The sequence below is a fragment of the Ursus americanus genome, chromosome 30 (assembly GCF_024610735.1).
Source record: "Ursus americanus isolate L20-20 chromosome 30, mUrsAme1.1.p, whole genome shotgun sequence".
NCBI lineage: Eukaryota > Metazoa > Chordata > Mammalia > Carnivora > Ursidae > Ursus > Ursus americanus.
The window spans coordinates 26,988,065-27,012,413 of NC_142156.1; the positions used below are offsets into that span (position 1 = coordinate 26,988,065).

At 38.1% G+C, this 24,349-nt stretch overlaps 1 protein-coding gene across 2 annotated transcripts in view; it reads right to left on the minus strand.

The window, feature by feature from the left end:
* Window positions 1–24,349, minus strand: part of SPIRE1 (spire type actin nucleation factor 1) — a 207,254-nt gene that overhangs the window by 50,192 nt on the left and 132,713 nt on the right. For both annotated transcript variants that reach the window (XM_045815142.2, XM_045815141.2), the window contains exons 5-6: window positions 19,767–19,844; window positions 15,593–15,757 (exon numbers count right to left, since the gene is read on the minus strand). In XM_045815142.2, coding sequence (XP_045671098.2) covers window positions 15,593–15,757; window positions 19,767–19,844 — 243 coding nt within the window. The remainder of the gene's footprint in view (window positions 1–15,592; window positions 15,758–19,766; window positions 19,845–24,349) is intronic.

Consider the following 24,349-nt stretch of genomic DNA (forward strand, 5'->3'; position numbering starts at 1 on the left):
AAAAAGATGTTTGATCTTACTCATTAAGAAATGGAAATTAAATGAGATCAGACCTATAAACCTGGTAGATAAAAGTTTGAGAGTGTAACACAGTATTAGTGAAGAACACAGAAAAGGCATTCCTACACACTTATAAAAGGAATGGATTTTTTTGAATTAAAAAAATATAAGAATGGAATCCTATGAAGGGCTTTTTGTGGGTTTGGCTTTTATTGCTCACCATTATGTCTCAGAGATTCAATTACATTGCAGCATGTAGGAGAAATTAATTTTGTTGCTCTTATTCCATTTATTTGTTCTCAATTTACTTATTTCACTGTTGGCGGACACTAGGTTACTTCCACATTATGGGACAACAAAAATGTTAGTTAGTATATTCTTGGATAAGTCTTCTGGTGCACAATGTACACACCCATCCTATTTAAAGAAATCTCTGCCTACCTCAAGGTCAAAAAGATGTTCTGCTATGTCACCTGTTTGAAGTTTTATTGGTTTATGGTTGGAAGAGGTCACTGAGAGGACATGCCCACTGGCTGGACCTGGGCAATTGAAGGCTCCTTACCCCCACACCCTGTCCTTGGAATGTACATTCCATAACTGTTCCCGTACTAAGAGTTACTACTATGAGCCACGCTTTTCTGTTTTGTTTTGTTTTGTTTTTTGCTATCTATAATGTTTTGCTATAAACTGGACACTTAAAAAATATATTGTAAGAACTCTGGATTTTGATTTCTCCTTGCAGGGGAAGGGTATTGTTGTTTATTTGCTTAGTGACTTGTTTACACTAATTCTGTTAAGTCTACTTCCGCAGCCACATGTAGGTTCTAATGTCTCTGCTCAATATTTTTTCTTTTTAAAATTCGTGTTTTTATTTTTAAGCTTGGCTTTCTAGGAGTTGCCCCTGGGTCAGCCACGTACTTAGAGATCAGCCAGTGATAGGTCAGAAGTGGTACATAAACACAGTGACGCCAGTAAGGCTCCCTTCCTCTGTCACGGGAGTTAAATGTCTGCCCAGCTTTTACCTTCTGCGTTCACAAGACCTCTCTATTTGGCCAGGGATAAACAGCTCACTTTAGTCTCTCCCAAGTGGGCCCAGCATGAGCACAACCTTTGAGACCCGCAGGAGTAAGTGGGATCTTACCCAACTTTGGCTGTCTTGTTTCCTAGGTTACTTTGTTCAATTTCTGAGTGGTCTCAGCCACTACTGAGGCCACAGTCTAGCCTCCTTAACTCTCCCGATTGTCACCAAGCTCTCTACTGCTTCTGATAATGGCTCTGGGTGTGGACCTACTGTTTCAAATAAAGCCGTTCAATCCTGGTCAGCTGGGCAGAACTTCCAAGATACAAAGCTGGCACCAAAGGCAGTGGCATGGAAGCCATCTCTGCCTAAAATGCCAGACTCCCACTGGTCTTCCTTATATTTTAACATTTCAAGTAAATGGAAGGATTCTTGCCATTAAGCACAAGAACTGAATCCTCAAGTGACTTTTTTCATGAGACAGCATCTATCTGTAAATATCATGAAAGGCTGCTACTTGTAGCTGTCATAATCCAAAAACTTATTCAGCTTTTTGTTAAAAGAAACCACCATCCAAAGATGAAACTACCTGGTTAAAATTTGAATCTTCCTCTACACACACAGGAAAAAGAGTAGCCTGATAATGAATGCATAACTGTGGAACGCAAACAATAAGTGTGGCATGAGAAAGGAATATATTGTAGTACTGAAGTCTATTTCTTTTAGAGAGTAGATGTCAATTTTGGGGGTAAATTTGCTTACTGAAGTATAAGGTATACATGGTAAAGTGCAGAAATCATAATTATATGAAAATGAATATAACCTATTGAACTATCACCCAGCTCAAAATACAGAATACTAGCAGCTCTCCAGTGCCTTCTCCTAGTTGTTACCCCACCTCTACTTGTGATAAACACTATTCTGATCACCATAGATAAGCTTTGCTAGCCTAAGTCACTCATTTACATTTACCTGCTCTGTACATAAAAACATCTGAGTTTGCTGTTATATCCCAGGATGAAGCCTGGAAAAACCAGATTACATTCATAATATACTATAAGGATGTCAAAGAGAATCACACGCAATATTCTCATATTCATATAAAATACTCACAACTAAGAAACTTATTTCATTAGACTTGAGAGATCTGGTCAACAGGACCAAAAATCATTCCCTATATTTACAGTTAAGTTGCGTTTTTGCTTTTCAATTGTCCCAAATCCTTAAGCATAAAAATTATTTTTAGTATCCATGATAACATAAAAACATACAGTTTAAGATATTAAATCATACTAAAAATTATTTTTACTGCCACCTACTACAGCCTCCCCTTTAGCAATGTTTTGGAAATGGAAAACATTAAAAAATTTTTGCTTATTTATTTGAGAGAGAGAGAGAAAGAAAGAGCGCATGTGCCCGGGGTGGGGGGCAGGGGGCAGAGGGGGAGGGGAAGGGACAAGCAGACTCCGTGCTGATCATGGAGCCCGACACAGGGCTCAATCCCATGACCCTGAGATCATGACCTGAACCAAAACCAAAAGTTGGATGCTTAACCGACTGAGGCACCCAGGCACCCTTGCAAAAACATTCTTATATACCAATTACATTTGTGCATTAATATTTGTTTAAAGCAGTAGAAATCCAATTTATGTTATTTACTGATTAATAGTTATATAACATTAATAGAGTTTCATAAAACATGTGGCCTGCCACATACTCCCTGTACCACCAACAAACATACTTGAAAGAAAGGGTAAGATAGTTTTCTTCAGAAACATGGGAAGTTACATTTTGTCATTAAGACTTCAAATATACATCTAATTTTCACACCACAAGGTAGTTTACAAGTGTTTTAGACAAGTTGCCAGTACCTACCAAAGGCCTTAAAGACAAGTATATTCACTGATCCAATAGTTCCATGGTTAGAATTTACACTAAGGAAATTAATACAGTTTTTTATATAATACTAAGAAATGGTAAATCTACAACCACCTCATATTTGTTAGAACGGCTATTATCAAAAAGACAAGATATAACTGTTGGCAAGAATGTGAAGAAAAAGAAACCCTCGTGCACTGTTGGTGGGAATGTAAATTGGTGCAACCACTATGGAAAACAGTATGGAGGTTTCTCAAAACAATTAAAAACAGAAATAACATATGATCCAGCAATTCCGTTTCTGGGTACTTATCTGAAGGAAATGAAAACACTAACTCGAAAAGGTAGCTATACTCCATGTTCATGGCAACATGGTTTATAATAGCCAAGACATGGAAACAGCCTAAGTGCCCACTGACAGATGAATGGATAAAGAAAATGTGGTGCGTGCACACATGTCCACGTGTGCATGCACACACACGCACATGCACACGCGCGCGTACACACACACACACACAGGAGTAGTATTCAGCCATTAAGAAGGAAATCTTGTCATTTGCGACAACATGGATGGACCCTGAGAGAATTATGTTAAGTGAAATATGAGAAAAAGAAATACTACATAATCTCACTTATGTGGAATCTTAAAAAACAAAACAAAACAAAACCCAAAACTATCCCCAAACTCATGGATACACAGAACAGATTTGCTGTTGCCAGAGGCAGAGGATGGACGGTGGACAAAATGGATGAAGAAGGTCAGAAGATACAAACACCTAGTTACAAAATAATTATGTCTTGGGAATGTAATATACAGCATGGTGACTGTAGTTAATAATACTGTATTATATATTTCAAAGTTGCTAAGAAAGTAAATATGAAAAGTCGTCATCACAGGAAAAGTATTTGTAGTGATAAACGGTGACATATGTTAACTAAACTTATTGTGGTGATCATTTTGCAATATATACAGATACAAATCATTGAGGTGTACATCTGAAACTAATATAATGTTATATGGCCATTACATCTCAGTAAAAAAAAGGGTAAATCTCAACACAGGAGATTAATTAAATAAATTTTGGTTGTCTACTCAATAGGCTACTTTGAGCCATTAAAAATGATGTAGAATGGAATATAATAAAACTGTAAAAAACAAAGAGAAGCCTTTTATTTTTTATTTTTTTTTTATTAATAATGATTTTTTATTATGTTAGTCACCATACAGTACATCCCCGGTTTTCGATGTAAGGCTCGATGATTCATTAGTTGTGTATAACACCCAGTGCACCATGCAATATGTGCCCTCCTTACTACCCATCACCGGTCTATCCCATTCCCCCACCCCCCTCCCCTCTGTAGCCCTCAGTTTGTTTCTCATAGTCCATAGTCAAAGAGAAGCCTTTTAAAAAATATTTGAATTTAGAACCAGGAAAATGTATTACATATTCAAAACTAAATTATTAACAAATTTTTAATGATTTAAGAATTGTATTTTGTGATATGAAACAAAGTCTACAAGGTATTAAGCAGGGGGAAAAGAGTTCCAATACAATATGTACCCTTTAACCTCATTTTGTATTTATAAATTATATGTCACAGAAAACTCTTGGAATCAAATTATTACAAAGTGGTAGAAGTAGTCTTAGAGTGGAGAAATTATGTGATTTAAAGTGATTTTTCCCCTATTATCCATATTTTCTATAATGAGCATGTCTATCTTCAAAATAAAATGAAAAGTTAAGGGTGTCTGGGTGACTCAGTTTGTTAAGCATCTGACTCTTGGTTTTGGCTCAGCTCATGATTTCATGGTTGTGAGATTGAGCCTTGCGTTGGGCTCCACACTCAGTGCAGAGTCTGCTTGGGATTCTCTCTCCCTCTCCCTCTGCCCCTCCCTCCACTCGCGCACACAGGAGCGCACTCTCTCCCCTCTAAATAAGTATGTAAATAAATAAAGGAAAATTTAAAAAAATAAGAAGTTAAAAAGAAACTTAAAGTGATGTAGTGAAAATGGCAGAGTAGGGAACGCCAGTGTTGTGTCCTCCACAAAAACAACTAATAAGGTAGCAAAAACTGTCAAACTTTACAGAATTAGTTTACAAAGGCATTAAACAAACAACTCAGAACAAGCTGCAATAATAAGCTTCCCAAGGGTGAGGAGAATCTGATTGTGAGTTGCCACATTCCAGGTATTCAAAATCCAGGTGTCAGTAAAAAGTATGAGGTACGCAAAGGAACAAAAACTACGGCTTGTTCTTAGAAAAAAAGGAGGAAATTCATAGAAACTTCCCCAAGGAAGCACAGAATTGGACTTATTCGACAAAGACTTTAAATGGACTATCTTAAATATGCTCAAAGAGTAAAGGTAAACTGCAGACAAGAACTAAAGGAAATCAGAAGGACAGTGTCTCACCAAATAGAGAATATTAATACAGAAACAAATTATAAAAATAAACCAAACAGAAATTCTAGAGCTGAAAGTACAATAAATGAAATTTAAAAATCCACAAGAGGGATTCAACAGCAGATTTAAACAGACAACAAGATGAGTCAGCAAATCTGAACAGAGATCAACTGAGATTTTTCAGTCTGGGGAGAAGAAAGAAAAAAAAATTTTTAATAGAACCTGAGAGAGCTACAGGATACCATCAATTGTACAAACATACATGAGTTCCAGAGGGACACAAAAAGACACAAAATACGTGAAGAATTAATGGCTGAAAACTGCTGAAATTTGATAAACACGTGAATCTATTCATCTAAGACGCTATATAAACTCCAAGCAAAATAAACTCAAAGAGAGCCACAACAGGACATCTTATAGTCTAATTGTTGAAAGACAAAGGCAATCTTGAAAGCAGTAAGAAAGCAGTGATTGTCATACATAAGAGATCTTTAATAAGATTAATGGGTGATTTCTCATCAGAAATCATGAAGGCCAAAAAGTAGTGGGATAACATTTAAAGTACTAAAGGGAGGGGAAGAGCGCTGTCAACAAAGAACTCTGTACCCGGCAAAACTGAAGGTAAACAAGCACTGCAGGAGTTCACCACTGCCCTACAAGAAATGTTAAAGGGAGTTGTTCAGGCTTAAAAGGATACTAGGCAGTAACTTGAACCCATACAAATACTTACAAAAGAAAGGTAAAGTTAGCTATATAAGTAAGTATAAAATTCAGTGTTACTGAATTTTTGGTTGGCAACTACTCTTTTTCTCCAATACAATTTATAAGACAAATGTAAAACAATAATCATAAATCTATGTTAATAGACACAGAATGTATAAATCAGACATATTTTATGACAATAACATAAGGGGGAAATGAGTTGTGACAGAGAAGAGTTTTATACATTATTAAAACTGATATTAAGCTGATATTAGTTCGAGCTTGATTGTTATAAAGATATCAATTGTAATCTCCAGGGAATTACTAAGAAAAAAAGCTAAAAAACTACAGAAAAAATAGGAAGAGAATCCAAATGGGATATAGGAAAAAAGAAATCACAAAAGGCGGCACCAATGAAAAAATCAGAAGACAAATGAGATTTAAAACATATAGAAAACAAATATCAAAAGGCAGAAGTAAGTTCTTCCTTGTCAGTAATTACATTCAGTACAAAGGGAATAAACTCTCCAACTGAAGAAATTGACAGGGCGCCTGGGTGGCACAGCAGTTAAGCGTCTGCCTTCAGCTCAGGGCGTGGTCCCGGCGTTATGGGATCGAGCCCCACATCAGGCTCCTCCACTGGGAGCCTGCTTCTTCCTCTCCCACTCCCCCTGCTTGTGTTCCCTCTCTCGCTGGCTGTCTCTCTCTGTCAAATAAATAAATAAAATCTTAAAAAAAAAAAAAGAAATTGACAGAATGGATAAAGAAAATATGATCCAATTTTGTGTTGTCTACAAGAGACTCAACTTAGATCCAAAGACATGAATAAGCTGAAAGTGAAAGCATGAAAAAAGATATATATATATATATATATTTAAAGATTTTATTTATTCATTTGACAGAGAGAGAGACAGCCAGCGAGAGAGGGAACACAAGCAGGGGGAGTGAGTGAGGAAGAAGCAGGCTCCCAGTGGAGGAGTCTGATGTGAGGCTCGATTCCAGGACCCTGGGATCACGCCCTGAACTGAAGGCAGACACTTAACGATTGAGCCACCCAGGCGCCCCGAAAAAAGATATTCTATGCAACCAGTAATCACAGGAGAGCTGGGCTGGCTATATTAATATCAGACAAAACAAACTATCAGACAAAAACTGTCACAAAAGACAAAGAAAGACAGTATACATAGATAAAGGGTCAATAAATCAAGAAAATATAATAATTATAAACACACCGAAATATATGAAGCAAACATAGAAAAAATTAAAAATAGAAGTAGTTCTACAATAATAGTTGGAGACTTGGATAATGGATAGAACAACTAGAGAGATCAGTAAGGAAAGAGATAACTCGAATAACATACAGTCTAACTTAAAATAAACCAACTCACATAGAACATTCTACCCAACAGCCTGCTTTTCCTTAAATGCAAAAACAACATTCTCCGTGTTAGACCTAAAACAAGTCTCAACACATTTAAAAAGACTGAAATCATACAAAGCATCTTTTCTAATCACAAAGAAATGAAAGAAACCACTAGCAGAAGGAAAGCTGAAAACATTCACAAATATGTGAAATTTAAAAAAACAAACTCCTAATAACTAGCAGGTCGAAGAAGAAATTATGAGTGGAATAATAAAAAAACTGAAATTAATGAAAATGCAACATACAAAAACTTTTGGAATGCAGAGAGAACAGTGCTCAGAGGGAAATTCATAGGTGTAAAGACCTATATTAAGAAAGAAGATCTCAAATCAATAACCTGATTCTATATCTTAAGGGTCTAAAAAAATATAAGCTAAATCCATCACTTGCACAAGGAAGGAAATGATAAAGATTAGAGAAGAAATAAAGAATAGAAAAACAGACAAAACTAAGCCAAAAGTTGTTTCATTGAAAAGATCAACAAAATTGACAAACTGATCAAGAAAAAGATTCAAAATACAAATATCAGAAGTGAAATTAAAGTGAAGACATTACTACAGACCTTACAAAAATACAAAGCATTATAAGAGAACATAATTGTACATTAACAAATAAAATAATCTAGGTGAGATGAACGAATGCCTAGAAAGACACAAACTAACAAAACTGATTAAAAAGGAAGGAAGGAAGGAAGGAAGTGATGGAGGGAGAGAGGGAGTAAGTAGAGAGAAAGAGAAAGGAGGGGCACCTGGGTGGCTCATCCAACTCTTGATTTCGGCTCAGTTCATGATCTCAGGATAGTGCACTGTGCTGTGCTCCATGCTGGCTGTGGAGCCTGCTTAAGATTCTCTCCCTCTCTCTCTCTCTCCCCCTCTCCCTCTGCTCCTCCCCCTTGCTCACACTCTCTCTCTCAAACAAAAAGAGAGAGAGAGAGAGAGAGAGAGAGAGAGAGGAGATCTGAATAGACTTGTAATAGGTAAAAAAAATTCAGTCAGCAATCAAAAATCTCCCAACAAAGAAGAGCCCAAGAACAGAACACTCCACCAGTGAATTCTACTCAAACATTTAATTAATTAATTTGAATTCAATTAGCCAACATACAGTACATCATTAGTTGTTGATGTAGTGTTCAATGATTCATTAGCTGCATATAACACCCAGTGCCCTCCTTAATGACCATCACCCAAAAAAAAGAATTAACCTCAATCCTTCCCAAATTATTCCAAAAATTAGAAAAGGAGGCAACACTTCCTAATTTATTCTATGAGACCAACATTACTCTCATATCAAGCCAGACATGGACATTACAATACTATGGATTAAATTCCTTCTGAATATGGATGCAAAACTCCTTTCTCCTACTAAGCTGACTTTAGCAGTATATTAGAAGGATTATACCTCATGACCAAGTGGGATTTATTCCATAAATGCAACGATGGAACTATATACCACATTAATGGTAATATACCACATTAATGGAATGAAACAAAAGAACCCACATGATTGTCTTAACTTATGCAGAAAAAGGATCTGACAAAATTTCCACACCCTTCCATGATAAAAACACTCAACAAAGTTGGAATGGAAGGAAACTTCCTCAGCATGATAAGTCATTTGTGAAAATCCATAGCAAATACTATACTCAGTGATGAAAAACTGAATGCTTTCCCCCTAACATCAGAAAGAAGACGTGGATGCCTGCTTTTTCCATTCAGCACTGACATTTCAAGGCAGGTTAATTAAAAGGCACCCAGACTGGAAAGGAAGAAGTAAAAGTATCTCTCTTCACAGATGACATGATCATGTATATTAAAAAATATCCTGAAGAATCCATCAAGAAAACTATTAGTGCTAATAAACTCAGCAAAGTTGCAGGATATAGGAGCAACATACACAAATCAGTTGCATATGTACATATATGCATACATAATATATATACATATGTGTAATGTATATACACTAGAAACAAATGATCCAGAAAAAATGAAGAGAACAATCCCATTCCTAGTAACAACAACAAGATAAAATACTTAAGAACAAATTCAATCAATGAAGTGTAAGACCTGTATACTGAAAACCATAAAACACTGCTGAAAGAAATAAAAGACATAAATGAACGGAAAGACATTCTATGTTTATGGACTGGAAGACTTAATATTGTTAAGATGACGGTATAACCTAAAGTGATCTAAAGATTCAATACAATCTCTCAAATTCTTAATGGTATTTTTTGCAGAAATTGAAAACCTACTCTAAACGTCACATGGAATCTCAAAGAACCCTGAATTACCAAAACAATCCTGAAAAAGAAAAACAAAGTTGGCGGACTCACTTTTAGATTTCAAAGCTTATCACAAAACTACAATAATTAACTGTAATATATGTATTATATTATAATCTCTCCACAATGTGGGATGGGCATAGGATAATCATAATAGATCAATGAAATAGAAATCAGAGTTGAGAAATAAACTCATACATTCAACTGATTTACCACAACAGTCCCAAGACCCTTAAATGGGGGTAAGAATAGTTTCTTCAACTAATGATGCTGGGACAAACAGGTATTAAAATGCAAAAGAATTATGTTTGATCTTTACCTCACACCATATATAAAAATTAAAACAGATCAAAGAGCTAAATATATAGAAGTCTGAGAAGAAAACGTAGGGGTAAATCTCTATAACCTTAGATTTGGTAATGTATTTTTAGATATGACACCAAAAGTCTGAGCAATGGGAGAGAAAGAATAGATAAACTGGTCTTTGGCAAAATTAAAACCTTTATTAAGAGGGTAAAAAGACAACCTACAGAATGGGAGAAGATATTTGCAAATCATATGTCTGTCAAGAGTCAAATATCCAGAATGTATAAAGAATTTTTATAACTCAGCAATACAAAGACACAACACAATTAAAAAGTGGGCACAGGATCTGAACTGACTTTTCTTTTTCTTTCTTTCTTTCTTTTTTTTTTTTTAAGATTTTATTTATTTGTTTGACAGAGAGAGACAACCAGCGAGAGAGGGAACACAAGCAGGGAGAGTGGGAGAGGAAGAAGGCTCCTAGCGGAGAAGCCTGATGTGGGGCCCAATCCCAGAACGCCGGGATCCCTGCCCGGGCCGGAGGCAGACGCTTAACGACTGTGCCACCCAGGCGCCCCTGAACTGACTTTTCTCCAAAGATATACAAATGGCCCACAAGCACATGAAAACACATATAACATCATTAATCATTATGGAAATACAAATCAAAACCACAATGAGATTCCACCTCAAACTCACTATGGTAGGTATAATTAAAAACAAAAATGGACAATAACAAGTGTTGGCAAGAATATGGAGAAACGGAGACTCTCATACACTGCTGGTGGGAACATAAAATGGTGCAAGTGGTGTGTGAAGCAGTTCGGTGGTTCCACAATAAGTTAAACTCAGAATTAACATGACCCACCCATTCCACTCCTAGGTATATACCCAAAGGAACTGAAAACAAGTATTCAAACAAAACTTGTATATGATTGTTTACAGCAACACTATTCACAATAGTGAAAAGGTGCAAAGAACCCAAATATCCATCATGTGATGAATGGATAAAAAAATATGGTATATGCACATAACAGAATGTTATTCCACCGTAAGAAAGAATAAAAGTACTCCTACATGCTACAATATGCATGAACCTAGGAAACATTATGCTAAATGAAAGAAGCCAGACACAAAAGGTTACATATTGTATGATTCCATTTATATAAAATATCCAGGATAGATAGATCCATTGAGACAGAGTAGAAAAGGGGTTGCCAGGGGCTCAGGGGAGGGAAGATTAGGAGTGACTGCTTCATGGCTACAGGGTTTCCTTTGGGGGTGATGAAATTATTTTGGAACTAGATAGAGGTGGACGTTGCACAACACTGTGTATATACTAAATGCCACTATACTGTATATACACTTTATTTATTTTTTTTTTTAAAGATTTTATTTATTTATTTGACAGAGATAGAGACAGCCAGCGAGAGAGGGAACACAAGCAGGGGGAGTGGGAGAGGAAGAAGCAGGCTCCTAGCGGAGGAGCCCGATGTGGGGCTCGATCCCAGAACGCCAGGATCACGCCCTGAGCTGAAAGCAGACGCTTAACCGCTGTGCCACCCAGGCGCCCTGTATATACACTTTAAAATAGGTAATTTAATGTGACTTTTACCTTAAAATGAACTAATGAATGAGAGAAGTAAAGAATAAAAAACCAGACTCTTTAAAAACCTTTCATTTACCACAGAAGAATAATTATTTATGCTTGTAAATACCTTCCAATTTGGATGCACAATTCTTTGTCATTATGTCTAAGTATAATCACATACCATTATTTCAAAGTACATGATCTTAAGCCTCACCCAATGTCATGTTTTATATCATATTACAACCCAGCTGAGAGCTGTTAAATCAGCATCTACAAGAGGAATCCATCCCATGTAATTCTTTTTTAAAAATATTTTATTTATTTATTAGAGAGAGAACGGGTGGGGGGAGGGGCAGAGGGAGAGGGAGAAGCTGACTCCCTGCTGAGCAGGGAGCCCAAGGTGGGGCTCAATCCCAGGACCCTGGGATCACGACCTGAAGGTAGATGCCCAACAGACTGAGCCACCCCGGTGCCCCTGTCCCATGTAATTCCTAGTATCAGACAAGTTTAACTACTATTTAGCACAATTATTTTTTCTGATGAAAAATAGAATGATTTAGCTATATCGCGGGTGACAGGTGAAAGACTTTAGTTAGAAATGTTAATAATCTGGGGCACCTGGGTGGCTCAGTTGTTAAGCGTCTGCCTTCAACTCAGGTCATGATCCCAGCCCCGCCCCCCATTGGGTTCTCAGCGGGAAGTCTGTTTCTCCCTCTCCCACTCCCCCTGCTGGTGTTCCCTCTTTCACTGTGTCTCTCTCTGTCCAATAAATAAATAAAATCTTAAAAAAAAAAAAAAAAAGAAATGTTAATAATCTATTTAGCAGAAGCAACATTTACTTATTTTAATCAATAATACGAATTTCCAAATAATTCCTTCAGGATAAGGAGGAAAATCACCTGTGATTACTGTTAAGTGTTTCCACTCAGGATAAAGTTAAGTAGACATTTTTGAAAAAGATGACACTGTCAAGTATTGGCAACAGAAATTATCTTGCATTATTAGTAAAAGTGTAAATTGGTACAGTCTTTCTGGAGAAAAGTTTCCCAACATGTATTAAAATTTAAAATGTGCATTATCCTTGATCTATCCATCTCACCAACAGAAATTCAAACCAAGGAGATAACTAGATGAGATGTCTGTATGAGGATATTCATCATAATACTAATTAAAAAAATGAAAACTGGAAACAATCTAAATGTCTATTAATAGAGTCTTGGGTAAATAATTCACAGTGCACTAGGAAATACTGTGAAGTCATTTAAAAAAGAAACCATCTACATTTATTCTTCACAAGAATTATAGAGTGAAAAGGGCTCCAATTATGGAGAACTTCTATTGTTTTCTTGTGTCAAATCCCATTATTTCTTGGACTTTGAATGATATTTTTTGGCATATAGCCTCTTACACTTAGCTTATCACACTGTTAATTAATGTTTGCCTAATTACTAGTGGCTCCCACCATACTGTGAATTTCCTGAGAATGAGGACTGTATTATGTCTTTTTTCCAGAGTCTAGAACAGTGCCTGGCACACGAGAAGTGTTCAATAAATATTTGTTAAATTAGGGTGACTGGGTGGCTCAGTCGGTTAAGCATCTGCCTTTGGCTCAGGTCATGATCTCAGTGTCCTGGGATTCAGCCCTGGCATCAGGCTCCCTGCTCAGTGGGGAGTCTGCTTCTTCCTCTCCCTCTGCCCCTCCCCCCTGCTTGTGCTCTCTCTCCCTGACAAATAAATGAAATCTTTAAAAAGATTTGTTAAAATTAAGACATACAAAATATGGCATATGTTTTTAAATGCTTAAATGCACTTGTAATCAAAGAAATATAGATTTTAAAAATGAAAGAGAATTTTCTCCCAGTCAAATCTGTCAATCCCCAAAGATACCCACTTTGGTCAAGGATAGGAGGAAATGGAAAAAACTATTATGTTATAAATAGTAGTCATCACAATATAACTGTGAATTTGGCCACATGTGTGTAGCACACAGCACAGATTCTGAGGTCAGACAGAATGAAAATGAAGATAGGCTTTGCCTTATAACTAGTTGTCCGAAATTGGGAAGTTATGCAGCACCTCTAAACTTCAGTTTCCTCACTCGTAAAGGAAATCAGATTTACTGAGAAGGAAATCAACATCATACTTAGCTGCAATACTTAGCTGCAATACTGCAGCATATTAAAATTAACAAAAAGCTGAAAGAGCTACTTAAATCTATTTTTTTAAAGTTTATTTATTTATTTAAGTAATCTCTACACCCAGTTGGGCCTCAAACCCCTGACCCCAATATCAAGAGTGACACGTTCTTCAGACTGAGCCAGCCAGGTGCATCTACATAAATCTATTTTAAAACTAAGCGATGTGTTTCATAAGAATCTTCCACATAAAATAGCTAATTAAATTTTCTCAAAAAATGTGGATATAACTCATTAATTCATCCCACAACTATTTGTTGGGCACAGTATTCAGTATCTGGCTGTGTGTCAGCCACACGGTCTAGTCACAGGGGATGTTAACAGTGAAAGAACTAAGTTCCTATCATGGTAAGAGAGATAGAGAGCAAATCTGAAAATACATGGCAACGTGAACTACCGAAACATGTGGGTAGAGAGGCGGAGAAGACTTCTCTATGACGGGACACTTGAGCAGAGACCTGAAAAGTGATAAGGCAAGTTACATAGATGTATGGGAAAAGAGAGTTCCAAGAAAAGGGGCAGCAAAGGCTCAGTTGCAGAAGCACGTGACAGCAACAGAGAGCAGCATGGCTAAGGAGGAGAAATCAACCAGGAAGGGTGGTAGGAGCTGAGTTCTGAAAGGTAACCCGTATCAGACTCTGTGGGGTTTTGCAGGCCAAGGTACGGATGTGGAGTTTGTTCCAAGTGTGATGGAGAACAGTGGAAGGTTCTGAGCAGGGCAATGACATCATCAGTTTTTACCTTATGAGGTTTACTCTGGCTATTTTGGGGGAAAATTGACTAAAAGGGGAAAGAATGAAAGTGGGAAGGCCACTTAAAGGCCACTGTAATAGTGTGAGCGAAAGACAGTGGCTTGGAACAGAGAGCATCTGAAGTGGTGTTGGTGAGAAGCAGTCACGTTCAGGATATATTTCAGACATAGTGCTGTCAGGATTCCACTTCTAAGAACTTAACTCAAAGACTTCATATTGCATGGTGCACTGGGTTTACGCAAATAATGAATCATGGAACACTATGTCAAAAACTGAGGATATACTGTATGGTGACTAACATAACATAATAAAAATTTATTATTAAAAAAAACAAAGATTTCACTGTTGCTATTCAAGAAGATGTAAATTCAAGGATACACAAAATAGTCTGCTTAAAACATGATACAAGCTGATTGGTTTAATAAACTCTGGTATAGCCACAAAGCTATAAAAGAGGTAGTCCTTTAGAAATGATGATTTTGAACACTTAATGACATGGAAAAATGTTCATATACTATGTTAAGTGAAAATAACTGGTTACAAAGCAAAGTCTTCAATATTAATCCATTTGTCTAAATAAAATGTACAGAAAAAAGATTGGGGGCGCCTGGGTAGCTCAGTTGGTTAAGCATCCAACTCTTGATTTCAGCTCAGATCACGATTATAGGGTCATGAGATAGAGCCCATGTCGGGCTCTGTGCTTAGCAGGGAGTCTGCTTGAGAGTCTCTCCCTTTGCCCTTCCCTCTGCTCACCTGCTCTCTCTTTCCCTAAAATAAATAAATAAATCTTAAAAACAAACTAACAAACAAACAAACAAACAAACGACTGAAGGTTATACACCAGCATGTTAACAAAATATTTCTCTGGGTTGTCACTTTTCTTCTTTGAGCTTACTGTATTTTTCAAATGTTCTGTAAAGACAATGTATAACTTCTATGGGAAGAGACGATTTTTAAAATGTAATACTGAGAGGAACATTTTTGACAAATAAGATTACTGAAGAATAACCATTTGAGTCTATTAATAGTTTTCTTTGTTACATACCATTACTTTCCGCAAAGTGTATCTTTTGGATCGAATATCGTCCATTAGCATCTCATAAGGGGTGAGCTGATATTCAATGGGCAAAGGGTTGTACTGCCGCTCTTGGACCTTCTTAAGTTTTACTCCATTCCGCAAATCCCTCATCACCTGAACCCAGAATCGAGCCTAAAAGAACCAAGGGTGGAGAGATGTCCGTGAATAAATTTGTTAGTTTCCTCTCAATAGCTACAAGTCACAGAGAAAAAATGAAGAGCTTGGCTTGCAAAACACTGAATAAACCAAACAAAGCCACTTTTCAAAATCAGGTTTAAGAATATTAAAAGGTGGGTAAAAAGCCAGTCTAGAATCACAAGCTCTAAGCGCTGAGTGTAAACCCTCCCTCACCCACTGTGGACGGTCTCGTTAATGGCCTCAGTTCTTCATGCCTCCTGTGTCTACACCCTGTTACGTGATTTTGCTCACTAAAGAGCAGTATGTCCCACACCCTAATATTGGATTTGGCTATGTGATTTGCTTGGCCACTGAAAGAGTAGTTGATATGATGTGACCAAAGGCTGCAAAGGCAAATGCACAATGGGCTTGTCACTTGTGCTTCTATTATTGCCATGAGGACCTCACGCCTGGACTGGCATGCTGCCCAGGAGAAGGATGAGGCATACATAGAGAGGAGCTGCCGCAACTGATCTGCACACTCATGAGCTAAATAAATGTTCTGCTTTATGTGACTATGATCCTGTAGTGGTTGGTTATACAGCATTACTGTGACCACAGCTAATTGATATAACCACCTATTAGCTACCTGACATCCAGCAAGTTGCTTCACCTTTCTGAACCCTCAATTCCTCATCGATAAAAGAAAACGGTACTTCATAACTTGCTGAGATGGTCAGAGCTGATATACAGTGTTCTGTACACAGAAAATGCTCAAAAATCATAATTTTTATGTTATTACTATCCTTGCACAAATTACTTAATATCCATTTTCTTAACAAATAATGGTGAATTACCTTGTTGGCTCTTCAAGAAAATGAGATATATATGAAGTTCTTATAATAACATAAAACACATTAAATATGTATATTATTATTATACCTTAATTCTTTTATTTTCCTGCCTATAAGCTAAGGTGTCATAGTCTCTACTTCTGTGAAAAGTAAATCATGATGATATTAACTGAAACACTGTAGTTTGTTAAAATTAATAAGCGGCTCAAATAGCTACTTAAATATATTTATTAAAAACCAAGTGACGGGGCATCTGGCTGGTTCAGTCAGGAGAGCATGGGACTCTTGATCTCAGGGTTGTGAGTTTGAGCCCCATGTTGGGTGCAGAGATTACTTAAATGAATAAAAAAAAAAACCTTAAAAAAAACAAGTGATGCATTTCCTAAGCATTATCTACATAAGATAACTCTGGATTAAATTTCTTAAAAATGTCTTCAAAAACAATTTATGATTTTAAAAACATGTATGCCATTTCTTATTCCACAAAGGATTTGACACACTTAATACTGTGGTCTATCCACTAGAATACCTTCTAAAATATTCCTATTTTAAACAGATTCTTAGATTCTGCCATTAAAGTTACTCTAATACAATATTCCTAAAATATTTAGATTTTTCTTTTGAGAATGCTCTTGTCCCAAATTCTCTTAGACTCATTCCTTTAAGATCTAGTTCATATATCATCTCAACTTTTAAAATTCTGTCTCTTTTCTTGACCTCCCTGGGCTTTAAGAAACTCTGACATATGTGACTTTTGAATTCTCAAACCAGATAAATTAGAAGATAATTACTCACATTTGAAGATTTTGCTATAATTAGGAAAGGATTCAAACAGACCTTTTATATACACAGTTCTTTATATATATTATCGTTTGGCAAAAATTTTCAGAAATTTAATTCAGAAATTAAAGTCACAGTTATCAAATAAAATTATACACAACTGTCATTGTATGTACTTCCAGAGATTTAATTTACCTCATATTTCACCAGGGAGATCCTGAGATGTTTAGATACTGCCATTAAAGATATCCTAATTCTCCCTCATTCTATTCCTCATTCTTTACTCATTTCTAATATTTCTAAATAATTCGTTTTAATGGCCTTACAAGAAACAGACTGGTGATCTAGGCAAACAGAACTCTCTGAAGTTAGTGCATCTCTTGTCAGTGATCCTACTAGTTTTTAAAAGAGCTTGCCTGAAGGCAATACATTAAATTTTTCGTTCAAGTTTATGTTAACTGTGATAAATTCTGACCACCTAGAGTTATTTTTCTGGCTTCCATGTCTAAGAAAATAAATTTAAAATGTATTAGCCAAGACGAAATATACCTGGAAAAAGACTACTGAAATATACCTGGAAAAAGACTACCAGAGTATTCTATACGAAGGAAACTTGATTATCAGTATTATTCTAAAATGACAATACCCACTTACAAGATATTACAGCTACTTGTTTTTTAACCTTACTCTTAAATGTTTCAGATTAATATCATTCCAAATATCTAAGTAAAGATATCATCAATAAATTAAGAATATTTACATTCATACAATACATGTAGATCCATACAATGGAACAGACTACTACTAGTAATAAAAACATTAAACTATTGATACAGGCAACAACATAGATGAAATCTCAAAAGAATTATGCTGAATGGAAGAAGCCAAGCAAAAAAACAGTACATACTATATGATTACATCTATATAAAATTTAGAAAATGCAAACTAATCTATAGTGAGAGGAAGCAGATCACTGATTGCGCCTAGAAACTGGGGAGAAAGAAAGCAAGAAGTAGGATTACCAAGGGGTATGAGGAAACTTTGGGGAGTGATGGATGGGCTCGTTATTTTGATTATGGTGATGGTTTCCTGGGTATGTATGTGTGTGTGTACATGTCAAAACTTATCAAATTGTGCCTACTAAATATGTGCAACTTATTGCATGCTGATTATAATTTAATAAAGTTATTAGAAAAGAATTAAACAATTAAAATCTAATATGGTCAAAAGAACTTGTTCATATCCCCCAGATCTGCCTCTATTCCTAGTCCCCCATTTAATGATGTCCTTATTTAACCATTATTTCTCCTTAACCTGAAAAGTCAGAATCCTGAAATGTGCCTTCCCACTGACACCTGAACATACCTCAGTCTAATTTCATGACATTGACTCTCCTGTCCTCAACATGGTCATGCCCACCCAACTCTAAGTCATATATGAGGGCAGGGACTCCTGGTTTCACTAAGATCTAGAATCATGACAGAAAAACAGTGACTACTCAAAGTGTGTCACATAAATAAACTGCAGTCATCTGTGCTGAAAGTCTGTCTTGTTTAATGAGGGCAGAGATCCTGTATTATTCATTTTGCATCCCTGGAACACTAATCCAGGAACTGTTCATTGGATAAATGAAGGTACCACATTATAGTTTCACACTGTATCCTGAAACAGAGCTTAAACTTTGACTTACAAGAGTATGTTGAAGTATTAATACAATTAGAAAGGTCAACATTTTAAAATACCTAAATTCTCAGAAGACATTGGGGGTGGCTTTAATAAAACCAGTTAGTTTTGTAAAATGGGGAATAGATATTTCCTCAAATATAAGACTAGACATTCAAATTCATATAGTATCAATTTGTATTACAGCCCTTAATAACAAGCGTTTTATTTTTTAAAGAATTTCTTTATTTCTTTATTTGAGAGAGAGAGAGAGAGGGAGCATGCGCAGGGGGAGGGGCAGAGGGAGAAGCAGGCTCCCCAGTGAGCAGGGAGCCCAACGTGGGGCTCGATCCCAGAGCCCTGGGATCATGACTCAAGCTGAAGGCAGACACTCAACCAACAGAGCCATCCAAGCTCCCCACTAACAAGCATTTTAAAAAACATTACATTGTGGGGCATCTGGGTGGCTCAGTTGGTTAAGCATCCAGCTCTTGGTTTCAGCTCAGGTCATGATCTCAGGGTCCTTAGATCGAGCCCTGCGTTGGGCTTCCCACTGAGTGGGGAGTCTGCTTCCACCCTCTCTCCCTCTACCCCTCCCACCCCCACCTGTGCACTCTCTCTCTCCAAAATAAATAAAATAAATCTTTAAAAAACAAAACAAAATCCCAAAAACACATAACACTAGGTCTTCAACACTAAGCAGAACAGAGAATGTCCAACGACCTTACCCAGTCAGCATTTTTCAGCTCTTCCAGGTCTGTGTTAGAGTCATCACTCTTTTCCATTTCTTGAATCTTCTTAAGATTCTACCAATTAAAATGAAAAAAAAAACATTTAGGTATAAAAATTTCATTAAGCTACCTTCTCAAATTAAAATTTCTAACAGATACCTTCAGACAAAGTATATACAGAAGTGTTATTGAAGCAGATAGTACAGAATCTATTTCTCTGTAGATTTCAGTCAATGGTAGACTAGAATAAATACAATACTACAGAGGGATGAACAGAGATTGCTCATTCTAATTTCCTTCTAGCCTTGTGGCTAAATTTGTCACCATATTTACTTGCACCCCTTAAGATGTATTGACACTGCCCTCTCCCTCAACCTCCATATTCAATCCACCCTTAAACCCCAAAGATATTACTTCCTCCGTATAACCTAAGCCCTCTTCTTTTTCTCTCCCCCTGCAGATCTCTTAATCTAAACACTATCTAATTTTTGCCTGATTTCTGGTGTGGTCTTGCCCTGAATGCTCTCCTCTCCTCACCCCCATGTCTGGTCTCTTTCATTTCCTACTTCTGCTCTTCCTTCAGGTATTGGGCTCAACAGAATCACCAATTCTTCAGGAAAACCTTTCCTTCCCCCTGGATTAAGCCAACTCTTCCTGCTACACAATGGCATATAGCACCACCCACCTTCCTCTGTAGCCCTTATTACACTGTAATTTTACATTTGTTTGTGCCTTCCCCCTAGGTTTCATGAAGCAAAAGTCTATTCTCAGGGGCTAATATAAGCACTGGCACTTTTTATGCTCCATATATATATATCTGTCAAATAATTTCATGAATAAATTTCAATATATAAAATGCTTTTTATTTATTACTTGATACATGTATATATTGCAAAAATCATTACTGCGATAAGGTTAACTACCACCTCTATCACCTCAGATAATTACCGTTTGGTATATGCGGTGAGAACCTTTCAGATCCAGATCTACTCTCAGCAATTTTCCAGCACATAAGACAATATTGTTAACTATGGTCAACATGCTGTACATTAAGTCTCCAGAACTTATTCACCTTATAACTGCAAGTTTGGACCCTTTTCCCCTCAATTTTTAATTTTTTTTATTTGAGTATCGTTGACACACAATGTTACACCCTATGAAACTGCATTAATCCAATATTTGCAATTTTAAGAAAATCTTGATAAGTAAAACGTCTATTCACCTATTAATTACCAGTTTGCGTTATGCCATTCTTACTTACAATAAATCAACTCTAGTATATTTTACTTTTTGTTGAGCCTATTTTCCTGATTGCATGTGGACCGAGTTTAAATGTACTGTATGCAATCTAGTTTATTTTATATGAAAATAATAAATACTTAATAGGAAACATTTCTAAAACATTTATTTTTGGCTTCTCAACATCGCAGATTGACCTTCCGCAAAATGAGAACACCACCACCTGCTTTTTTTTTGTACTTAATTAATGTGTGGAAGTATTAATATACAAAGAATAAAATTACTCTGCACATTTGAAGAAAATGTGGTATAAATAATGCATTAGTTCTTCTCTTGTGCTAAGAAGAAAATTAGCAAGTAGTTTCACTTGTTTCAGAATGTGTTTCTTAATTGCAGGTATCTTCCGATTTCTGAAAGTTCACAGAAGCCTCTTCACTTTAACTGAAGACCTGCCCTAGCACCTACACTGTGTATGCCAGCTGAAAGAAGTCCAAGAAATTTTGCTTTTAAGGAAAAGGCCATTACCGTCCTAATGTAGGTCTTTCACAATGTAGGTTTTCTGTAAAAGTGAAGTGGCATAATGTGAACTTTTGGAAAGCAGGGGAAACCACATTTTAAAACGAAGTCAGTTTTCTTCCTTGAGATTATGTAATAAGACACTTGCCACTCCTCAGCATGCTCCATTACCATCTTTGGGCCTGTGTTTCCCCACCTTTAAGAGGAAGGTATTACCATCTACCTCACGATGCTGCTGTATTTAAAATACAATCAGTTAGTCATGGGAGTTAAGATGGCGGAGGAGTAGGGGGCCCCTTTTTCAGCCGGTCCCCCGAGTCGAGCTGGATAGGTACCAGACCAGCCTAAATAACCACGGAATCAGCCTGAGACGCAGGATGATGCATCTGGATCTCTACAAATGAACATCTCCAGCGCTGAGTATTGAGGTACGAAGCGGGGAGCCATGAAACCGTGCACGGATATCGGAAGATAAACGGAAGGGGGAGGGAGCTGCCGCGTTTGGGCGCCGGGAAGCGGCAGCCACCTGCACGGGGGAGCGGGCGGACTCACAGAGGGCACCCGCGAGAGAGCGGACTGAGACCGGTGAGCCGTGAACGCCGCGCCACCAGGCATCTCCCGGAACACCGGAATCCCGGTGTGCTCACGGGATCCAGACTGAGACCGGGAACTCCCGGAGTGCACGCGGGGTGGCTGGCGGCTGGCGGGCCACCTGCACGGGGGAGCGGGCGGACTCAGGGTCGGCACCCGAGAAACAGCAGACTGAGACCCTGAACCGGGTGCGCGCGTCACCAGGCTTCTCACGAAACTCCGGAATCGAGGTGTGCTCACCGGGCATAGACTGAGACCGGGAGACCCGGGAGCCTGCGGGGCGGCCGGTGGCTGGCGGCATTAGAAACACAAAGGACAGAGTCGCACCGGCCCTGGAAGTGAGGGCAGGGACGCCGGGTGTGGGGCGCACATCCCGGGACGCTGCAGGGTTGAGCAGCACCAACAGTAACAGAGTTAAAGTGGCCAGAACATCAGTGGAGAACGGGCCGCAATCCCTCTGTTCTGCGACAATGCAGCCTCTGCTGCTCTGACCCTCAGAAGAGGCATAGCCGGCCGCCAGGGAAAGCCGCCAGAGAACAAAAGCCTGGAAATACCGGCTCACAGCGTGCCCATCCCCATTCCCCCTCACAGGGGACACGGAGACTCTACCCAAACCGGGCTGCCTGAGTATCGGCGCGGCAGGCCCCTCCCCCAGAACACAGAAGGCAGGCTGAAAAATCAAGAAGCCCACAACCCGAGGCGCCTGGGTGGCGCAGTCATTGAGCGCCTGTCTCCTGCTTAGGGCGTGATCCGGCGTTCCGGAAAGGAGTCCCTCATCGGGCTCCTCCGCTGGGAGCCTGCTTCTTCCTCTCTCACTCCCCTGCTTCTGTTCCGTTCTTGCTGACTGTCTGTCTCCCTCTCTCAGATAAGTAAATAAATAAAATCTTTAAAGAAGAAGCCCACATCTCTAAGATCCCTATAAAACAAGGGGCACGGCCTGGGACCCAGTCAATAATTTTGGGCTCTGGACAACCCCGCAACCTCCCCTCATTAGAATGACAAGAAGGAGAAGCCCCCCCCAGCAAAGAAAAGACAGTGAGTCAGTGGCCTCTGCCACAGAAGTAACGGATATGGATGTAACCAAATTATCAGAAATGGAATTCAGAGTAACAATGGTCAAGATAATGAGTAGACTTGAAAAAAGTATTCAGGAAAATGTTACTGAGAATATAGAATCCCTAAGGGCGGAAATGAGAGCGAATTTGACAGAAATTAAAAATTCTATGAGCCAAATGCAGGCAAAACTAGAGGCTCTGACGGCCAGGGTCACGGAAGCGGAGGAAAGGGTTAGTGAATTGGAGGATGGGTTAATAGAGGAAAAAATAAAAATAGAAGATGGTCTTAAAAAAATCCACGCCCACGAATGTTGGCTACGGGAGATTACTGACTCAACGAAACGATCCAATGTTAGAATCATCGGCATCCCCGAGGGGGTGGAGAAAAACAGAGGTCTAGAAGAGATATTTGAACAAATTGTAGCTGAAAACTTACCTAATCTAGCAAGGGAAACAAAAATTCGTGTCCAAGAGGCAGAGAGGACCCCTCCCAAGCTCAACCATGACAGACCTACACCACGTCACATCATAGTGCAATTCGCAAATATGAGATCCAAGGATACAGTATTGAAAGCGGCCAGGGCAAAGAAATTTCTCACGTACCAAGGCAAAGGCATCAGAATTACGTCAGACCTGTCTACACAGACCTGGAATGAGAGAAAGGGTTGGGGGAGCATTTTTAAAGCTCTTTCAGAGAAAAACATGCAGCCAAGGATCCTTTATCCAGCAAGGCTGTCATTCAGAATTCATGGAGAAATAAAGACATTTCAGAATCGACAGTCACTAGCCAATTTCGTAACCACGAAACCAGCCCTACAGGAGGTATTACGGGGGGTTCTATAAAAGTAAAAAGGCCCCAAGAGTGATATAAAACAGAAAGTCACAGCCAATACAAACAAAGACTTTACTGACAACATGGCAGAATTAAAAGCATATCTCTCAGTACTCAGCCTTAACATTAATGGTTTAAATTCTTGCTTTAAACGCCACAGGGTTGCAGATTGGATAAAAAGAAATGACCCATCCATTTGCTGTCTACAAGAGACTCATTTCGAACCCAAAGATGCATTCAGACTGAGAGTAAGGGGATGGAGTACCATCTTTCACGCAAATGGACCTCAAAAGAAAGCTGGGGTAGCAATTCTCATATCAGATAAACTGGATTTTAAACTACAGACT